Consider the following 16,896-nt stretch of genomic DNA (forward strand, 5'->3'; position numbering starts at 1 on the left):
TATTCGTCGTCAAAAATACCAGCCCCGAGCACACCAACTCTGCACTGCATCTTCCCGCACATCCAGCAGTTCCAGCTTCTCCCACTTTTGAGATCCTGGACCAGTGCACCACAATCGCTTGAGATATCCCTTTGATTTGTAGGCAATTCCTTGATCAAAAATACCGCCAACATGTCGGACGAGAAGGAGATCGGTCAGTTGCCCCGTCTTGCCCGTTCCTGCTGCTGCTATTTTCTTTTCGCGTGGTCGTGTGTTGCTGCTCCTTCTGCTGCTTTGCGTCACACACCAAAAACAGCCCACGCTGCTACCCCGCCACGCCCCAAGCAGCCATAGCAAACGCTGCTGCGGCTCAGGCTCACGAGACTCGTGCCTGGAGAGCTGCCCTTCCATCGCGGACTCGTTCATGGAGCTAACTGTATGGTAGACTACACCCTCAACAACCCCGACACCCTCACCAAGTACAAGACCGCCGCTCAGATCTCTGAGAAGGTCCTTGCTGCTGTCGCCGAGCTATGTGTCCCCGGCGAGAAGATCGTCACCATCTGCGAGAAGGGCGACAAGCTCATTGAGGAGGAGCTTGCCAAGGTCTACCGCGGAAAGAAGGTCAACAAGGGTTTGTCAAGTCCCCCTTCTCGCCACCCTTCGAACCTCTCGTTGCTGACCGTGGTTGCTTCGCGCAGGCTTCTCTCACCCTACCACGGTCTCTCCGGCCTCTTTCGTCACTCCCTACACTCCTCTGACCTCCGACGAGGCCGAGGCCAACGTCGAGATCCAGGAGGGCGAGCCCATCAAGATCCAGCTCGGCGCCCAGATTGACGGCTTCGGCTCCATCGTCTGCGACACCATCATCGCTGCCCCCAAGGAGAAGGCTTCCGAGGAGATCACTGGCCGCTCTGCTGACCTGATCCTCGCCAACTACTACGCCAATGAGCTCCTCCTTCGCTTGATGCTGCCTCCCGGCACTCTGGCCAACGGCACTGATGAGGAGAAGGCCAAGGCCAGCGCCGAGAAGGCCCCCAGCCAGGCCAAGATTACCAGCTTGCTCGAGAAGGTCGTCAAGGCCTACGACTGCAACCTCGTCGAGAGCACCACGTCATGGCTCTTTGAGCGCAACGAGATCGAGGGCAAGAAGAAGATCGTTCTTGCCCCCGCCGAGGGCACCAAGGGCGACGGTACCCCCGAGATTGGTGAGGTCTGGGGTGTCGAGATGGGCGTGAGCTTGGGCGCTGGAAAGGTCAAGACCTTTGACCAGAGAACCACTCTGCACCGCCGTACCCTCCAGACCTACGGCCTCAAGCGCCCGACTTCCCGCAAGATCCTCAACGAGGTCCAGAAGAAGTTCGGTACCTTCCCCTTCAGCTTGCGCCAGCTCGAGGATGAGCGCGATGCCAAGTCTGGTGTGGTTGAGTGCGTTCGCGGCAACGTTTTCCGTGCCTACGAGGTTGTTGGCGACAAGGACAACTCCCCCGTCGCTCGCTACCTGACCACTATTGGTAAGCCTCCCGATGGAGTGCCGTCATCATCCCTAGGCAACCGGCTAACTTTTGCGCAGCCATCACCAAGAACGGCATCACCAAGCTCGGTGCCCCCCCGGCTCTTGACCTCAGCAAGGTCAAGTCTGACAAGAAGATCGAGGACGAGGAGATCCTCAAGATTCTTGAGCAGCCTCTGTCCAGAAATACCACCAAGAGCAAAAACAAGAACAAGAAGAAGAAGAAGCCCGCCAAGAAGGCTGCCGCCGGTGAGGCGGAGGAGGAGAGCGACGAGGAGTAAGCGGAAGTGGAAAAACAGCAGTGACTATCAATAAGGATAAAGGGGGCGGCCCGATTTTGCGCCCACAAAATTTCGTTCGTGAAAGTCAAATGTGTGAATTTACTCCCTGGACAAACGATAGGGCCGTGTGGCCATGGTGAGGCCGGAAACAGGTGCGCTTGTCCTTGCTATCCGACGCTGGGTGGCTGATGGGCTTCGAAACTGTTTGCCGGAGTGTCAGCGAAGCGACGGTTCTCGATGAAAGCCTCACTGAGCCGGCTTGATTGGCAATGCGGGAAGTCCCCGAGGCAGGCAGCCCTGGATGTGCCGGATTGTTGGCAGAGGATAGATCGGAAAGCCTGGTGCCCTGATGCAACAGCCCCAACAAAGACAAGTCATCTGCACGCATACGCACATCTCATATACCATTCCACTGAGCCCGTTTCCCTGACCGACCCGGATCCCAGTGACCCCCAAGCATCAGCGTCGTAGGGGACGTGTGAGAACAAAACTGCTGATATCCCGCATGGTTTGTCGCAAAGTGATGATGTCTGAGAACGGAGATGGAACAGGGGCGTTTCTGCCGATGAGACCCAGCACGCCAGGAGAAGCCGTCGGCCGGGGGAAGAGAAAGTTGGCCACGAGGATGAGTGGAACAGAATGCCCAATTCCAGAGGTTGCCCGTCGCTCACCCTGGTCGTCGTCGATACGGTAGAGACGCGGACCCGCCCAGGCAAATGGCGACTGTACCGCGTGGTGAGCACCCGCACCCGCAGCAGAACCCAGCCCCCTGGGTGGGAAGCAAAGTTGGATCCCGAGTATCCAAACTTCGTTTCTCAGGTCGAGCGTCGGGGGGAGACCCAAGGAGGTGAGCTCCTGAAGATAAAGAGCTCTCCCGTCCCGCCCTTCCTTCAAACCGTCTACAGGAAAGGTAGATGTGTTCGTTCTTCGAGAAACAAAGATCAAGTGACGTCCTCGAGTCCCATCGCCCAGCAGGTTCAAGAGGAAAAGGAAGGAGGCGAAGAAGACAGTCCAATCCAGTGACAACGGATTGACGCCAACGTGCAGTAAGCTGGAAACCTTATGAGCGCGTCCAGTGAGGTGAGCCGGGTGTGTAAGTCACAGGGCCAACAGCGAGGTCAAAGGCTTTGGCATGCTGTGGCATCAAACTACTGGCTCCCAAGAGCGCTGTGACTTGGCCCCCCATCCCCCCTGCACTTCGCCATCTGGTACCCTCGCAGCCCCCCCGTGCCCACCGCCCACCGCCGTGGTAGGGTAGCTTTGTAGGTACCTACACTGCACCGTAGCTCCTTAGCCCACACCACCCCCAGTCCGTCGACTCCGAAAATCCTCGAGACCAATCCCGCAGCTCGGCACCCTTTTTCTCTCCCATCCCTCCTTCCCACCAAGTTTCTCGCGTCGCAAGTGGAGGGAACGCGCCTAGAACGCATCACCGAATGCCTTCCAAGACCAGAGAAGTAGCCAACTCCCCCTTTCCTCTGCAAAGACACGAACTAACGCGATTGCAGGCTTCCGACTCGGAGCGTTTGTCAGTCTGGTCCAAGGCAAGGAGGTCAGGGGCCGCCGCAGAGAGCCCTTCCGGCGAGAAGAGCCCTTTCGACATGATGCCGACGAGCACGAGAGCCACGAGGTCGCGATTCTCCAGCCCGCACCAGCATGCCAACGGAGGGGGTGACTCTGCGAAGAAGTCGTCGAATGCGCCCAGTGCAGCGTCCAAGACCTTCTTGCAAAAATGGTTGGAGCCCGCAGTCCAGAGCAAGCCGAGCTTTGAGGAGGCAGGATTGATCCGATATGGCGTGACGGAGAACATGGCGCCCCTTGGGACCCTCCCAAAGGCAGGAACCACCAAGAAGCAGGGCCAGGAGGGTGCGCAGCAACCTGTCAGGAAGATCATCATCAAGCCAAGCTCAGCAAACTCTGCCGCGGCCGCCGCAAGTGCGTCGGCACCAAAGCGCTCAGAAACACCTCCTCCGCCACTCCCCTCACCACCCATCGCGGCGACGAAGATGGGCAAAAAATCGTTGACGATCAGAGGATTCGATGACGACGATGAGGACGAGGACTACACGCCCAAGGCAGCGGCGGTGAAGAATGCGGCGAGTCGCACATCGCTTCCGCGCAAGAGCCTCTCGCGACCATCTGCGGGACGCCGCCTCTCAGCGTCAATTCAACAGCCCTCGGCGCCTTCCAGCGATGCCGTGCAGCCTCCGCCTCGTGAAGCTACGCCTGAGCCTACTCCTACTCCGGATCCGACTCCTGAGAGCAAGGAGTCGGTCGAGCGCGTTGTGGAGATCGCGGTTGATGAGGCGCTCCGGCATTACCGCTATCCCACTGCGTGGGCACTGAGGACCCTCTACGATGAAAACTCTGCGAACCCAACCTTCCTAGCCATGTTTGAGGACGTGTACAACCAGAAGGCTGACGCAGACACTCTGGATGAATTCGCTCGCCTTATCGAAGAGAAGAAGAAGGAGGGCAAGAAGGACAATCAGGCATGCTACTTTTTCGTGCCCCCTTCCACCAACTCGCGCTTCACCCCTCACAAGCCCAAGGCAGCACCCTACGGCAGGCTTCTTTCTCTCGATGCCAAGACAGAGAGCCCGTCGCCGACAAAAAAGAAAGGAAAGCGGCGGAAGGAGCTAGAATCCCCCGTCGACGACGCGGATGAGTCAATGATGGACGCGGAAACAGCGACTTTGGGTGTCGTCACGCCCTCACGCAGGCGCGCCCGAAGGGACTCAGCGAGCAGTGATTCTTCCCTCTCGGAACTGTCTGCATCGCCATCACTGCCACCAGACTCGCCATCTCCCAGCTCTCCGCCCATTCCCGTCGGATTTCGAGTCGTCAGCCACAGTCGCCGTCACAGTGCCACGACGGCTACCACGGCTGCTGGGGCCGACCCCGAGACCACCACAACCAGCGCAGCACCGCCAACCGAACCCCAGCCAATTAAGAGACGCGGCAGATCCCTTGCTGCTAAGTCGAGCGTGTCTGACGCATCCAACCCAAACTCACCCACCCTCCCCCCAAACGCATCTCAAGCTGCAGGGGCTGGCAACATGCCTGGTCGACTTTCCTCGCCCATTTTCCCCAATCTGTCGTCCACGGCCAACACGACCACGACAACAAAAGCGGCCGGTAAGAAGAACGCCAGCAAGGACAAGGCACCGCGCATCTTGCCCAGCGATGATGCCACGACTTCCCGCAGGAGAAATGCACGCGACAGCACCATCAGCCAGACGCCCCAGCCAGAGAGCCACATTCGCGGATCAGACATGAGAGGTAGAGCAGGATCCGTGTTTGCATCTTCGCCAGCGGTGCATCTTCGCAAGTCAGTCAGGACGCCGGCTCCCAATCTGAGCCTGAATTTGAACCTGAGCGCGAGGACCACGAGATCGGCCAAGAGGACGCATGATGAGATAGACAACAGCTCTCCGACCGCTCCATCCTTCATTGAGGACGTCACTCCGACGGCGAGCTCGAGAGCTGCGACGCCCACAAACCTACGCCCTACGAAGAAGCAGCGGACCGGCTTGCGTATCAAGACTTCGTAAGTTCATTTTTGCCCCTGATGCACTCTGCATATCGCGGCTTTTATCCCAGACTTTGCGTCGAAGTGGCATAGTGCGATGAGATGAGAACCCCAGCCCTGAGTGGCGACCTGGGCGGCGTCGCACGGCAGGCGATTGATCTCATCGCCGTAGCCATCGCATTCGTCCGAAATTTCATCGCAAAGCACATCATAAACATGCAAAATTGAAGTCACTGACGCGTTCCATCACAGTCCTATGAAGAAGAAAGGAGGCACTGCAGCTGGCGTTCCCCGTGCCAGTGGAGAGGGCGGTCCATCTGTCGCCAACGGGGGCCCGACAAATCAGGTAAGTCTATGTCGCGTGTCTCTTTTTCATCGTAGCACAAGGCTTCCCACTTCAATCCAAACCAAATTTTTCTGCCTTGGGCGCACTCGATGGGCTGGTGGTTGGGATGACAGGATGGGAGCACACGAGGGCATGAGGGCATTCTGCGGGCATGGATCTTGAGCGGCCAAGGCGCACATCCCGACTCAGAGTTTAGCGGCCCCCGTCCTCCCGTTTTTCCCGACCCAGCCTGCACTCCCACCTCTTCATTTCCCGCAAATTGCCTCAGCGAACACATGCTTACAACCTACCAGGACGAGAATGATGACTACTGCTCGGCTTGCGGCGGTGTTGGGGAGCTCGTTTGCTGTGAGAACTGCTCTAGGTCATTCCATTTCGAATGTGTCGACTTGGGCCTGGGCGACACGCTCCCCGAGGAGTGGTTTTGCAACGTCTGTTTCAGCACGAGATACCCCACTAGGGTGCCCGAACACAAGGGTCCCTTTGGAGGGTTGCTGAATGGCTTGGAGAAGACAAACCCGCAAGCCTTCAAGCTGCCTCGGCCAGTCCAGCTCTACTTTGAAGGCGTCAAGATTGGACCTGAGGGCGAGTACGAGGACGTGGTGGTTCCCACTAAGCCAAAGTAAGTGCCAAGTCCCACGGCTTATCGTCACCGTCAGCTGACAATCGCTCCAGGAAGAAGGGATATGAGGAAGCTCCCGACTTCTTCAAGGTTCGGGACGCCGACGGCTCTGCGGTTCTATGCCACAATTGCCAGCATCCAGCAGCAGACAACCGAGCCATCATTCCTTGTAGTCTGTGTGGACTTTACTGGCATCTGGACTGTCTTGACCCGCCTTTGGCGATTCCGCCAGTCGTGCGGACATGGCGCTGTCCGGTTCACGCAGACGACCTGCTGGCCACGCTGCCGGAACAGCTCACACCAGCTCACCGCTTCCGCAAGATCAAAGGAGCACCCACCATCACCCCTGCTTTTAGCCGCGGTATGAGAAACAACGGCTTCATCGAGATTGAGGAGGAAGAATCAAGTGACGAAACGGGCTGGAGCGACGTGAAGACGTTTGGTCGAGTGTACAAACTGCCCGCCAAGGGCGTTGTGCTCGACTTCATTTCTCAGTCAGTACCGCCTGCGTTGCCTAAATTTGCGGGGAGTACTAACAATTTTCACAGGCTTCGAAAGGATGGCGCAGGCTACATTGCTGGCTCGCAGCCATTGGCTGGGGCCCAGCCACACCAGACTAGCCCTCCTCTGGACTCTCGCACGCTGGCGGAACAGCAAGCGGTGTTCAACATGGTCGAGCTGGCTTCCACTCGGCAAAACAACAAGCTCGACGACCTCACCCAGGCTCTCTTGGTAAGAACAACCGCTACATCGAGACGGCGTAGACGTAGAACTAACAGATCCACAGATGAGTGCCGATGCAGACGTTCTTTCCATCATGGCGCGTGGCAGCGCCGAGAACTTTGCCAACGGTGACTTGAATGCCAATGACAAGCAAAGTCTTCGCGCCATGCTTGCTCACATGGAAGCCATGTCTGACCGCATCAAGAGCCTGCTTGGAGGCGGTTTGCACGGCGTTGCTGGCCCGGCTCCGATGGCTGCGGACGCCGCCATAGCCGACGGCAACACCACAGACGTCACACAGAGCGTGGAGGGTGATGTGACTACAATCAAGAACGAGTCCGTTGAGCCGCCGGCTGATCTGCCTACCCCGGCGACGACGACTCAGGACAACCCGGAGCCGGCCAGCGTTCTTGGGGAGAAGTCGTCGCAGGAGGTGCCGAACGACGACGACACGACCGTTATGGATATCGATTAGGATGCCAACCACGACGAGACTCGGTCGGTGACAATGGAGCGTTCCTCTTCCCCAACCAACTCCGACATACACATGCGACAGTCTAATGACGACATAAGCGGCGCGCATGTGCCGACACTGGAGAGACACCACGACGTCGTCTGACAAGAAGGGCACGACGATCGTGGTGTATCCGCCATCGGTATTCTCTATTATTTTCCCTTTTATTATTATTGCCCCTTGATTCCCAAGACACGACCTTTCGCACGGATACCGGAGTTTGGAGGAATCGGGCATCAGCGATTGAACACAGGAGGACCGCTCCAAACACACTCAACGTCATAGAAAGAAGCACAGCGGTCTAGTAAGAGAAACGAGTTCGCACACGTTTGGAGCGCAGGAAGAAGGGTGGCATTTTGAGTCTTTTCATACTTTTTTTTTGAGCAAGCACGGCATCGGCAGTATGTGCTATCCATAGCGTTTGGGGGAAGATGAGAATGACAGGCAGCCTGGGTATACCATGCCTATATCGATGGAGAAGGAGTAGTCAGTCGGGTCGGGCTCGTTTGCGCGCCCCCTCTCTCTCTACGGTCGTCTTGTATCATACCACAACTCTCTTACACTCGTAATCTCTTCCTTGGGTTCCTAGGTTAGGTATGGGTAAGGCACACAGGAAGGTAAAAGTTTTGAGATGGCACAGAGGCGGAGGTTACAGTGAGCGAGTGGATGGGGATGGCGGAGGGGGCATTAGGCATCGAACAGAATGCTACACTACACACCGCATCAATCAAGTCATGCCCCTGTGACATGTGGCCCACGTGGTACTGCCAAAACCAGCTTCTTGGCTCGTTCATGACAGAACCCCCTGGTTACTGCTGGCTTAGAAGGTTTACCTGGCTCTTCTTCACTTGGCGGGGTTGAAACTGGACAGACACCATAAATAAATGTGATACACAAACAGGCACGAGGACAGAGACAGGCCATATGTGTGTTGGGAAATACCAATAGCTTTTACTACAATGCAAACACTACCTCATGCTATCTATCTATACAACCCGGTCAAGAGCAGCTTTTGGTGCCACCATGAACGGGAAGGAAGTTTCGTCACAGCCGTAATCGAATGAAGAAGAAAAAAAAAGGCATACTTTCGAAAGCCATAGGACACCCTTCCATCCCCACCCAAGGTTTCTACAAGAAAGGAAAAAAAAGGGAAGAACAAGAAACAATAGATGCTGCTGCTGCTGCTGCTGTAAAGCTCAGAAAAAGAAGTGATGCCCGCCCATCGTTTGAGACTCCGATTGATGACTTCGCAGTACCTGGAAGCAACACACATTTTTTTTTGGGGTAGGGTTGGTTGTTTTTTTGTGGTTTTTGGTTTTGTCTGACTTCCTCGCAAGCGCGGGCTTCAGGAGGACGGTCTGCCGCCCGTCACCCACCGCCCGCTCATTCTATATACCACGCCACAAGCAAAGTGAGGGTAGCAATAGTAGTGTTGTAAAAAGAAACAACTTCCCAGGTGAAGATCAGGAAGGATGAAGAGCCATTCGTGGAGCTGCTGGAGCCCACCAGGTGAATCGAAGAAGAAAAAAAAATAAAACCCTCTCTCGTTGCTGCGACCACTATCCGGGGGCAGCATTCGTATGTGCCCTTGTCTATCATCGAGACATGGCCCCCTCCTCGATGGGAGTGGCTTGCGCATTTTCCTGACACATCGGGCGGCGTTTACTCCTGCAAACATTCTTTACATGACGACCCAGATCCACCAAACTCCTGTGCCGATTCCATACCAAGCCATCCTTTACCAAGCAAAAAGAGCGGCGTGAGCCAGTCAGACCGTCCCTGACCAGTATTTCGTCTGTACAATTGGCGTTTGGATCACCTCTTTGTCATCAGAGTTAGTGCTGCCTGGGGACACCGATGGGGGTAGGTAGGGGTTGACCTACTCGGCCACGTCTTCCATTGACCTGCTCCTGTTGCATGTAACCCATGTTCTGCATGCCGCCACCCATGTTGCCGTAACCAAATCCTCCCATGCCTCCCATGTTCATACCAAATCCGGGAGGTGCGTACGGTGCCTGACCGGGAGGCATCTGAGGGATCTGAGTCGCCGGGGGCTGAATAGGGCTACCGTTGGCCAAGTTCTGGCTGCGGTACTGGTCGATCGATGGACTAGGGCTGTTGTAACCGCCAAATCCTGCCTGCATCGGCGGGAAGAAGTTGTTGATGGGAGGGGTTGCGCGGTTCAGCATGTTCTGCTGATACTGCAGCTGTTGCAAGTTCGCAGGAGCCGGCATCGGAGAGTTCGATGGGTTGTACATAGGGTTTTGCACACCATACGGCGGGAACGGCGGCATGTTGGCGTCAGCAGGCTCGTTACGCTGGCCACCAAAGCCCATCTCGTAGTTGGACGGATTGACAGGCGCGTTGAGCGGGTTGTAGAACTGCTGCTGCTTGTTCATGTGGCCACCCTGCTGATGGTGGTTGTTCAGGTTGGCCTGGCGAGAAGCCGGTCGCTGGCGCTGTTCATTATTGTTCGAGTTGCCGTGTCCGTGATCACGAGCACCTCCGCCGCTGTTGCGTGTAGAAAGACCAACCTCGTCCATCAAGCGCTTGTAGCCTTGGCCGGGCTGGGCCTTGATACGAACTAAGACATTCTTGACATTCTCGACCACCTGGCTGCGGATGCTCTCGTCGAAGAAGGGTGTGGTGAGGACCTTGAAAATCAAGGTGGCACCGCAGGCGTGGTCGCTGAGGATCGCCTCGAGAATCTGGTCGTTAGGCGTGAAGAACAGAGCCTTGAGAATGGTGTCTCGTGCCTCCGGCTCGGCCTTCTGGTTGATGACCTTCAAAACCGTGAGGTAAGCGACCTTGTGTGTGCAGAGATGGACGAGGCAAGGGACAAGCTGGGGCGACAAAACTGTCCGGCGCTGAGGGAACGTGCAAGTATCCAAGAACCAAGTCAGAAGCAGGGCTCCGTTGGCGTTGGTGGCGAGCTGCACGCTGTGCAGGGCGATGGCGGCAGCAAGCATGCGCTGCTGCTCCTTGGTGGAGTGGTGGCTCTCCAAGCAAGCGCGCATGGCACGAGCACCGTAGCGGCCTTGAGCAACCTCCCACATGCGGCTAAGCATAGTCTCGAAGATGAAGTCATTGTAGGGAGCGCCAAACTTGAGGCAGCCCTGGAGCACATAGTTGCCGTACTGGTCCAGGAACAGGGGGATCGTGTACGGTCGCAGGTGCTCAACGATCAAGGACATCTGGCGAGGAGTCTTGCAGACATCGATAATCTTCTGGGCAGCCCAGGTGCCGTTCTTGTGCACGCCAATCTCGGCCATGTGAGGAGCAATCTCGGCAAGCATGGCATCCCGAAGGTCGTCGGAGCAGTGCTCGAAGAGCTTCTGCACGACGGTGTTGCCCAGATAGTCGGACGACAGCTCGGCAATCTCGGGAAGCATGTCGAGGGCGGTCGTCTCGATCTCGGCCTGGGAGAGGCTCTGGTTGTCGATCCGCTTCCTGATGTCCCTCAGTCTCGGAGCGTCGTGGACGCGGGTGTGAGCAGGCTCCCGAATAGGGGGGATCTCGTCAACAAAGTTGTTGAACTGGATAGAAGACTGGAGGCTGCGGGAGATCTTGGCAGAGTCCTCGTCAGAAGCCTGGAATTGCTTCACGATACGGAGGATGTCATTCGTCATCTCAGCCAGAGGTGGCACGGTCGGAGCAGCATTCGCTGGCTGCGCAGCCAGGGGCGCGCTGTCGGCGGCGGCGCCGGAGCCAGAACCGGATGCGCCGTCCTGGTTCTTCGAGAAGGGATCGGGGCTGGGGGACGGGAAGACGCCATCGTGGCCGGGCGTGTTGGAGGCAGATGGGGGCTTGGCGAAGTTGATGCGGATCGGTCCAGCTCCAGGGAAGATCTCCTTGCCATTCATGCTAGCCTTCGCCGTGATGGCGCTCTCCATGCGCTCAAAGTTCACGAAGCCGCAGTTCTTGTGGGTGAGGACACGAGCAGACAAGATTGGGCCGTATGACTTGAACATCTCCGTCAAGGTTGACGTTGTGGTGGAGGTGGGAATGCTGCCCAGCCAGAGAGCGCTGGTGGGACCTTCGAGACCTTGGTCCTCGGCGTTGAGGAGATTCGCGTTGCGGCTGCTTGACCGTCCAAGGTTCATAGCAGCGACGGCTTGCGGCAGATCGTCAAACTCCTTCTCATCCGGCAGACGGATCTCGGCGGGCGGGATAGCACCGCCCATGCCAGCATTGCCAGACATGTAGGTGCGCATCAGGCGGGAGCCAGGGGTGTCCAAAACGCCCGCAGTGCGGGCACGAGGACGGGTCGCTTGGTTGGCAAAAGCTTGCACAGCCAGGTTGTGGTTGTGAATGGCCGCATTGGTTGCCGCAAGCTGGTCCTGGAGGTGAGCGACATATTGGCTCTCCAAAGTCATGTTCTCCTCGAAATCATCCTCTTCCTCGTCAGCGTACTTGTCCTTGTTGTTGACCGAGTAGGAGCGGAAACGGTTAGCCTTAGTAAAATCGTTGAAGCTCGGGATGTACGGAGTCGCCAGTTGCGCGCGAGGGGGCTGCGGTGTCTCAGCCAGTCCCAGGTAGTCGAGCGTCCTCATATGGACATCACTCTCACCACCGCCTTCTCTAGAGATTTGGGACTGGGTCGGCGAACTGGGGCCGTTCGTAGAGCCGATGCTAGCAATGCTTGCCAGTGTCATGCCGCGATCGCGACCGGTTCCCGCGGGGTTCCAGCTGCTGAAGATGGAGGGTCCAAATGGAGAGCTGGTACCCGGAATTTGAGCAAAGGGGCTACGCTGAGGCATTGAACCGGCGCGAAGACGGGAGAGCAGCGCGGAGTTGTTGGAGGCGGTGTCCGCTGGCTCGAGGCCTGGGGAAGATGACTTGAAGGGGCTGTGGGAAGGCGTGGGCCGAGATGACTTGGGAGCCATCGCAGGAATATTGAGCAGACCGTTGCCGACACCACCGGGAGAGAATCGTGACGGGACGGTACCAGCGCGGGCACGCCTCGTCTGGGGTAGCGAGTCAGGCGTAGGAAGCTGGGCAAAGTCGGGGAAGCCATCGGTTGGCGATTCTGGGATGTTCTCGCGGAGAGGCGTGGAGTTGCCGCTCGTCGGCGGGCCGCCCCAGGGATTTAACGGCAATCCAGGCACGCCTTCCTGAGCTTGAATTTCCCGGGCTCTGTGATGAAGCAGTTAGCATTGGTGGTTCCAGAAAGAAAGGGAGCTGGAATGGGCACCTCGCGTACCTCTTGGAGAACAGCCTGCTGGAACCGGGCATCTCGTGCGACGGAGAGCCAGCCCCTGATCGCGAAGCGCTAGCCATCTTGCTGGTGTGATTCAAGCTGCCTGGCAGGCCGAATGGAGATCTGACCGAGGAACCAGCGGCAGAGTCAATGGGAGATGTGTTGTTGGCGGTCGGTGAAGTCGACCGAGCCTGTGTGGCAGATTGGGGCGGGTAACCAATGGCCAAATGATCGGATCTAGTTGACATTATCAATTATCTAGGCCGCACCTCATCAGAGAAGTTTGTGACACTTGAAATGGACCCGATGGGATGACGGGGCTGTCGAATTGGATGCTGTTCTCCGGGGTGACGATGAACACGCGCCAAGGAGAATCAAATCCGATGACTTGAGGACAGCCTGGAGGAGACCGTAACGTCTCGTATTCCCTGTCGGACGAGTCGAAAGGGATACCGACAGCGAAATGCTGCGTCAATTTCCCCAACGTCCTGGTTTTTTTTTCTTTCCTGCCGAAGCTGTTTCGCGGACTGTCCGGGACGAGCTGCCAACCTGTCGAGTACGGGGAGGCAGAGAAGTGATGGGGTCGCCGGGGCAGTCGTGCGCAAAAACGGGGTTGGCTCGTCTGGGGCTGGGAGTGTAAGGAATGTTGGTCGAACGGTCGAAGGGGACGAAAAAGTGTTGTGTGCGTATTTCCAGGTATTACAAGGTACGCCACGCCAGACAGACGATTGTACGGGGGGCTGCTGGGCGTTGTCGAGAATAAAAAAGGAGGGTTCGACGTCGGTCGGATGGGGGGGATTGCTTGAGTTGTGAGGTCAAGGAATGTCGGGGGCTTGTGGGCTACGGACGATTGGGCGCTGGGGCGATGGGAAGATTTCTCCTGCCGTCACTCGGTAGCCGTTGTGGTCGCGTAGCGGTGGGTGGTCTATTGAATGTGGAGGCTGCGATACGAAGCGATGCGGTGCGGTGCGGTGCGGTGCGGTGCGTTTGCGGAGCGTTGCGTTGCGTAGCGTTGCGGTGTCGTCTGGTCGGTTTTCGGATCAGATTCCACAGGTCCGGATTCTCAACACACAAATACACACACACACTACCACGATTTCTCTTGTAGCGGCAGATCCCAAAAACCAACTCTGATGTCCTTTCCTTCCGGGCTTCTTTTGAGCGAGACAAAAAGAGAGAGGAAAGAAACAAAAGTAAAAGATCTCAATATACAGGCGTCATTAGTATAGGGTCGATGAGGCCTGGAGAAAGGGATAGGGGTTGGGGGGTGGAAGAGTGGTGGGAGTGGAAGAGGGGAAGAAGACGAGAGGAGCAGCAGAGGAGGAGGAGGAGGGAAAAGAGAGATTTCAGAGCGTGAGGTTTGTGGTTGATGGAACGGTAAAATGAATGCTACGGAGGTGCAGTGCTCGTTTGGAGTAAGGAGTTGGGTCCTTGGACCAGTCCCGTCGTGCCAGTTTAGGACGGATAGTCAGGCAAGGCAAGGCACAAGGTGAGGTAAGGCAGGCCAGGTAGGTACCTCGAGGAAGGGTAAGGTACGGACGGATAGGTAGGAAACGGACGGTAGGTAGGTAGGGCAGGAGGAGAGAAGGAGACAGGTACATACAAGGACGTTGTCGAGGTCAGTTTAGGGGGGAAAGGAGGGGTGGTTTGAGGTTAGGGGAAAAGGTACATGCATGACCGGGCTACCTGCCTGCCTTACCTCTCATGGAAGAAGGCCTTGGGTTACCTTTTCGCTACGTAGTTGGGTGCAGTGCGGTGCAGCGAAGCATCAGTAGAAGCAAGCATCAGCAGCAGCAGCAGCAGCAGCAGGCGCAGTGCAATGCAGGCGCAGATGCAGCTCTGTCACCACGGACATTCATTGCCATTGATTGCCCTGGCCTCCACTGCCATCCATATTGAAGCCAGGTTGGAAGTAAAGGCAACCCAAGGCGAAGCAGGGCAAGGTGCCTTTTCTTGCTGCCCGCCACGGCAGGTACATGGCTCTCGTCATTCGCAGCCGTCTCCCCTCGTCAGTTAGACCAGGGCAAGCTGCTCAAGACAGGGACTGGCTGACACGACAGCGCCCACAACGGGGCCAAGCGGAGGGTTGAGGTCAGTGTGAAACGGCAGCCGATCGACCTTAGCATCGCTTTAGGGGGCACTCAAGCGGGCAGTTTGTCTTCTTAGGTAGCCGGTACCTATCTACCTACATGCGTTACGGTATCTCAGTCTGCCTTCACTTCCTGTTGTATCTCGACCATGCGCCCTTTCCTGCACTAAGGTAGGCAGCCCGTCGAGTCCGTCTTGCCGGCCCCTGGAACGGCGTTGGCATCTTGACGCCTCTAGTTGGCAGGCGTCTCCTCCCTCCTGCTTCCCTTCAACGTCAATTGCCCCTTCCCCTGCTTTCCTCAGCCAGACAGACGCAGGTGGGTCCCGAGCCCGGGAGCGAATGGTGTGGCCAGGGAGGGCTGACACCGAGTGGGAAGGTGCGATGCCGTGGGTACCTTCCACCTGGTGTACCGCCGTACCGCTGTCTGTACCCGCAATTGCAACTCCACATTATCCAACTTTGCACACCATGGAGATGGAGAATCAGGATCACTGCCATAATCCATTGACAGGCCGCGACGCCATCGTGAAGAGCGGCTGTGCTGTCTCTTGCTCATGCCTATTGCCCACTACCTGCCCCAGTCGCTGCCTTCTGCCGCGAATCCCACCTTGAAACCGACGGGCGGCCACGACAGAACCGGTTGCGAGCTGTGGAACGGAACGGACCAGAACAGATGCGCAGGAAAAACACATACTTCATACCTACGGAATGCTACGAATAGGTACGAATACACCACAAAACCAAACCAAGCACCTTAACACCTACCGCAGCAGTACCTAGGGTAGGTCTCGGTCTCGACTCGGGACGGGACCTCGTCCAACGACACGCTAACTCGGCGGAATGCGCACCAACGTCTGTTAGCGGGCAATAACCTGTCTGCCCTCGAAGCAATCGCTTGTCCTTCAATTCCTGATCCCACGGCCCTTACCCCGGATCAACCTCCAACTACCCGTCTCCAAGCGACCCGACGGGACTATTGTCTTTCAATTCCTCTTCAAGACGCAGATATGACCGCAACGTGTCTGAGCGTCCACGTCCAACTGTCAACACGACACAACCGACCAGCCCTACGGCGACTCGTCCCTGGCCTGCTTTTCCACATCGTCCCGTCTGGGATGATCAACACTCTTCAGCTGCTCCAGGCCCAGCCGATGCCGCGATGCCATCCTGGCGCCTGGTCTTGATACCGACCCGACTAAGATGCACATCCCTCCTCTCCCTCCATCACCACCACCGCCACCACCGGCCAGTCAGCAGTCATCTTTCACCAAACTCAACCCCTCATCCAATGCCATGGAACCACCGTCAACGAAGCCTCCAAACTGTCAACCAGGTCCCATCCCTCCATACGAGCCGGGATCCCGTCCCTTATCTCCTACACGCTTCCCCAGTGTCACCGATCTATCACCGTCAACAGCGCCTCATCTTTCGCCGAAGCTGAGTAGCCGATTGCTGCAAAAGACACCCTCTGCGCTGAAGAATTAGGGGTCTGGCCTGGAGCATGACCCAAAAATGGGGGCCAAACTGACTTGACGTTGGCTTGTCTCCATCGCCCCGACGAACCATCCTCGCTCGTCGCCACTGACAAGTTGTCGTCCATTACTGCGTAGTACACCACACCGTTTGCTCGGAGGCATTTCTCCATCTCTGGGCGTGCCTCGTCGTCTTCAGAGTTGCAGCGCGGTGTGCACAACCCTCGCTAACCACCTGGTCAGACCGGGGTGTCGCTACAAACTTACCAGAAGCCATCATATAACCGCGACATCTCAGTGCAACTTGACCGGCCACCACCATCCGTCTGCCTTTTTCGGGAACGACGGCTGGCCTTCGAGAAGCCCTCAGACTGGGGCTCTGGGGAAAGCGAGAGCCCCCGGCCATACCTCACATGCCCGCACCTTAGCTGGAACCTAGCCCAATATCAGATTCACATCTTAATGCCGGCAACAAGCAACTTGGTCTGCGGCTGACAAGCCCGTATGTCATTGCCAGTAAACTTGGGACGAGACTACTCAACATCACAAAGCACAAATCCTGTGCACCGCAATGACTTCTGGCCGGCATGGCGAATCCTACTATCCAGCCCTCTGACCGCAATGT

The 16,896-nt window shown here is 57.0% G+C and overlaps 3 protein-coding genes across 3 annotated transcripts; 2 read left to right on the forward strand and 1 right to left on the reverse strand.

The window, feature by feature from the left end:
- Positions 1–171: 171 nt before the first annotated feature.
- cdb4 (Curved DNA-binding protein) lies at positions 172–1,773 on the forward strand (the record flags this gene model as incomplete). The annotated part of the gene is made up of 4 exons (XM_032034522.1): positions 172–193; positions 425–613; positions 681–1,493; positions 1,553–1,773. The coding sequence occupies 4 exons, from the start codon at positions 172–174 to the stop codon at positions 1,771–1,773; spliced, it is 1,245 nt and encodes a 414-aa protein (XP_031886267.1).
- A 1,436-nt stretch (positions 1,774–3,209) lies between these two features.
- CGGC5_v001466 (Uncharacterized protein) lies at positions 3,210–7,471 on the forward strand (the record flags this gene model as incomplete). Its single annotated transcript, XM_032034523.1, has 7 exons — positions 3,210–3,230; positions 3,282–5,323; positions 5,558–5,651; positions 5,945–6,273; positions 6,327–6,767; positions 6,822–7,005; positions 7,061–7,471. 7 exons carry the CDS (start codon positions 3,210–3,212, stop codon positions 7,469–7,471), a joined length of 3,522 nt encoding a protein of 1,173 aa, XP_031886266.1.
- Positions 7,472–9,325: 1,854 nt separating this feature from the next.
- On the reverse strand, positions 9,326–12,790 carry CGGC5_v001467 (Pumilio domain-containing protein; the record flags this gene model as incomplete). Its single annotated transcript, XM_032034524.2, has 3 exons — positions 9,326–9,331; positions 9,394–12,646; positions 12,714–12,790. 3 exons carry the CDS (start codon positions 12,788–12,790, stop codon positions 9,326–9,328), a joined length of 3,336 nt encoding a protein of 1,111 aa, XP_031886260.1.
- Positions 12,791–16,896: the final 4,106 nt, after the last annotated feature.

Source organism: Colletotrichum fructicola (genome assembly GCF_000319635.2).
Source record: "Colletotrichum fructicola Nara gc5 chromosome Unknown KSG_Nara_v1_contig01, whole genome shotgun sequence".
NCBI classification, from domain to species: domain Eukaryota; kingdom Fungi; phylum Ascomycota; class Sordariomycetes; order Glomerellales; family Glomerellaceae; genus Colletotrichum; species Colletotrichum fructicola.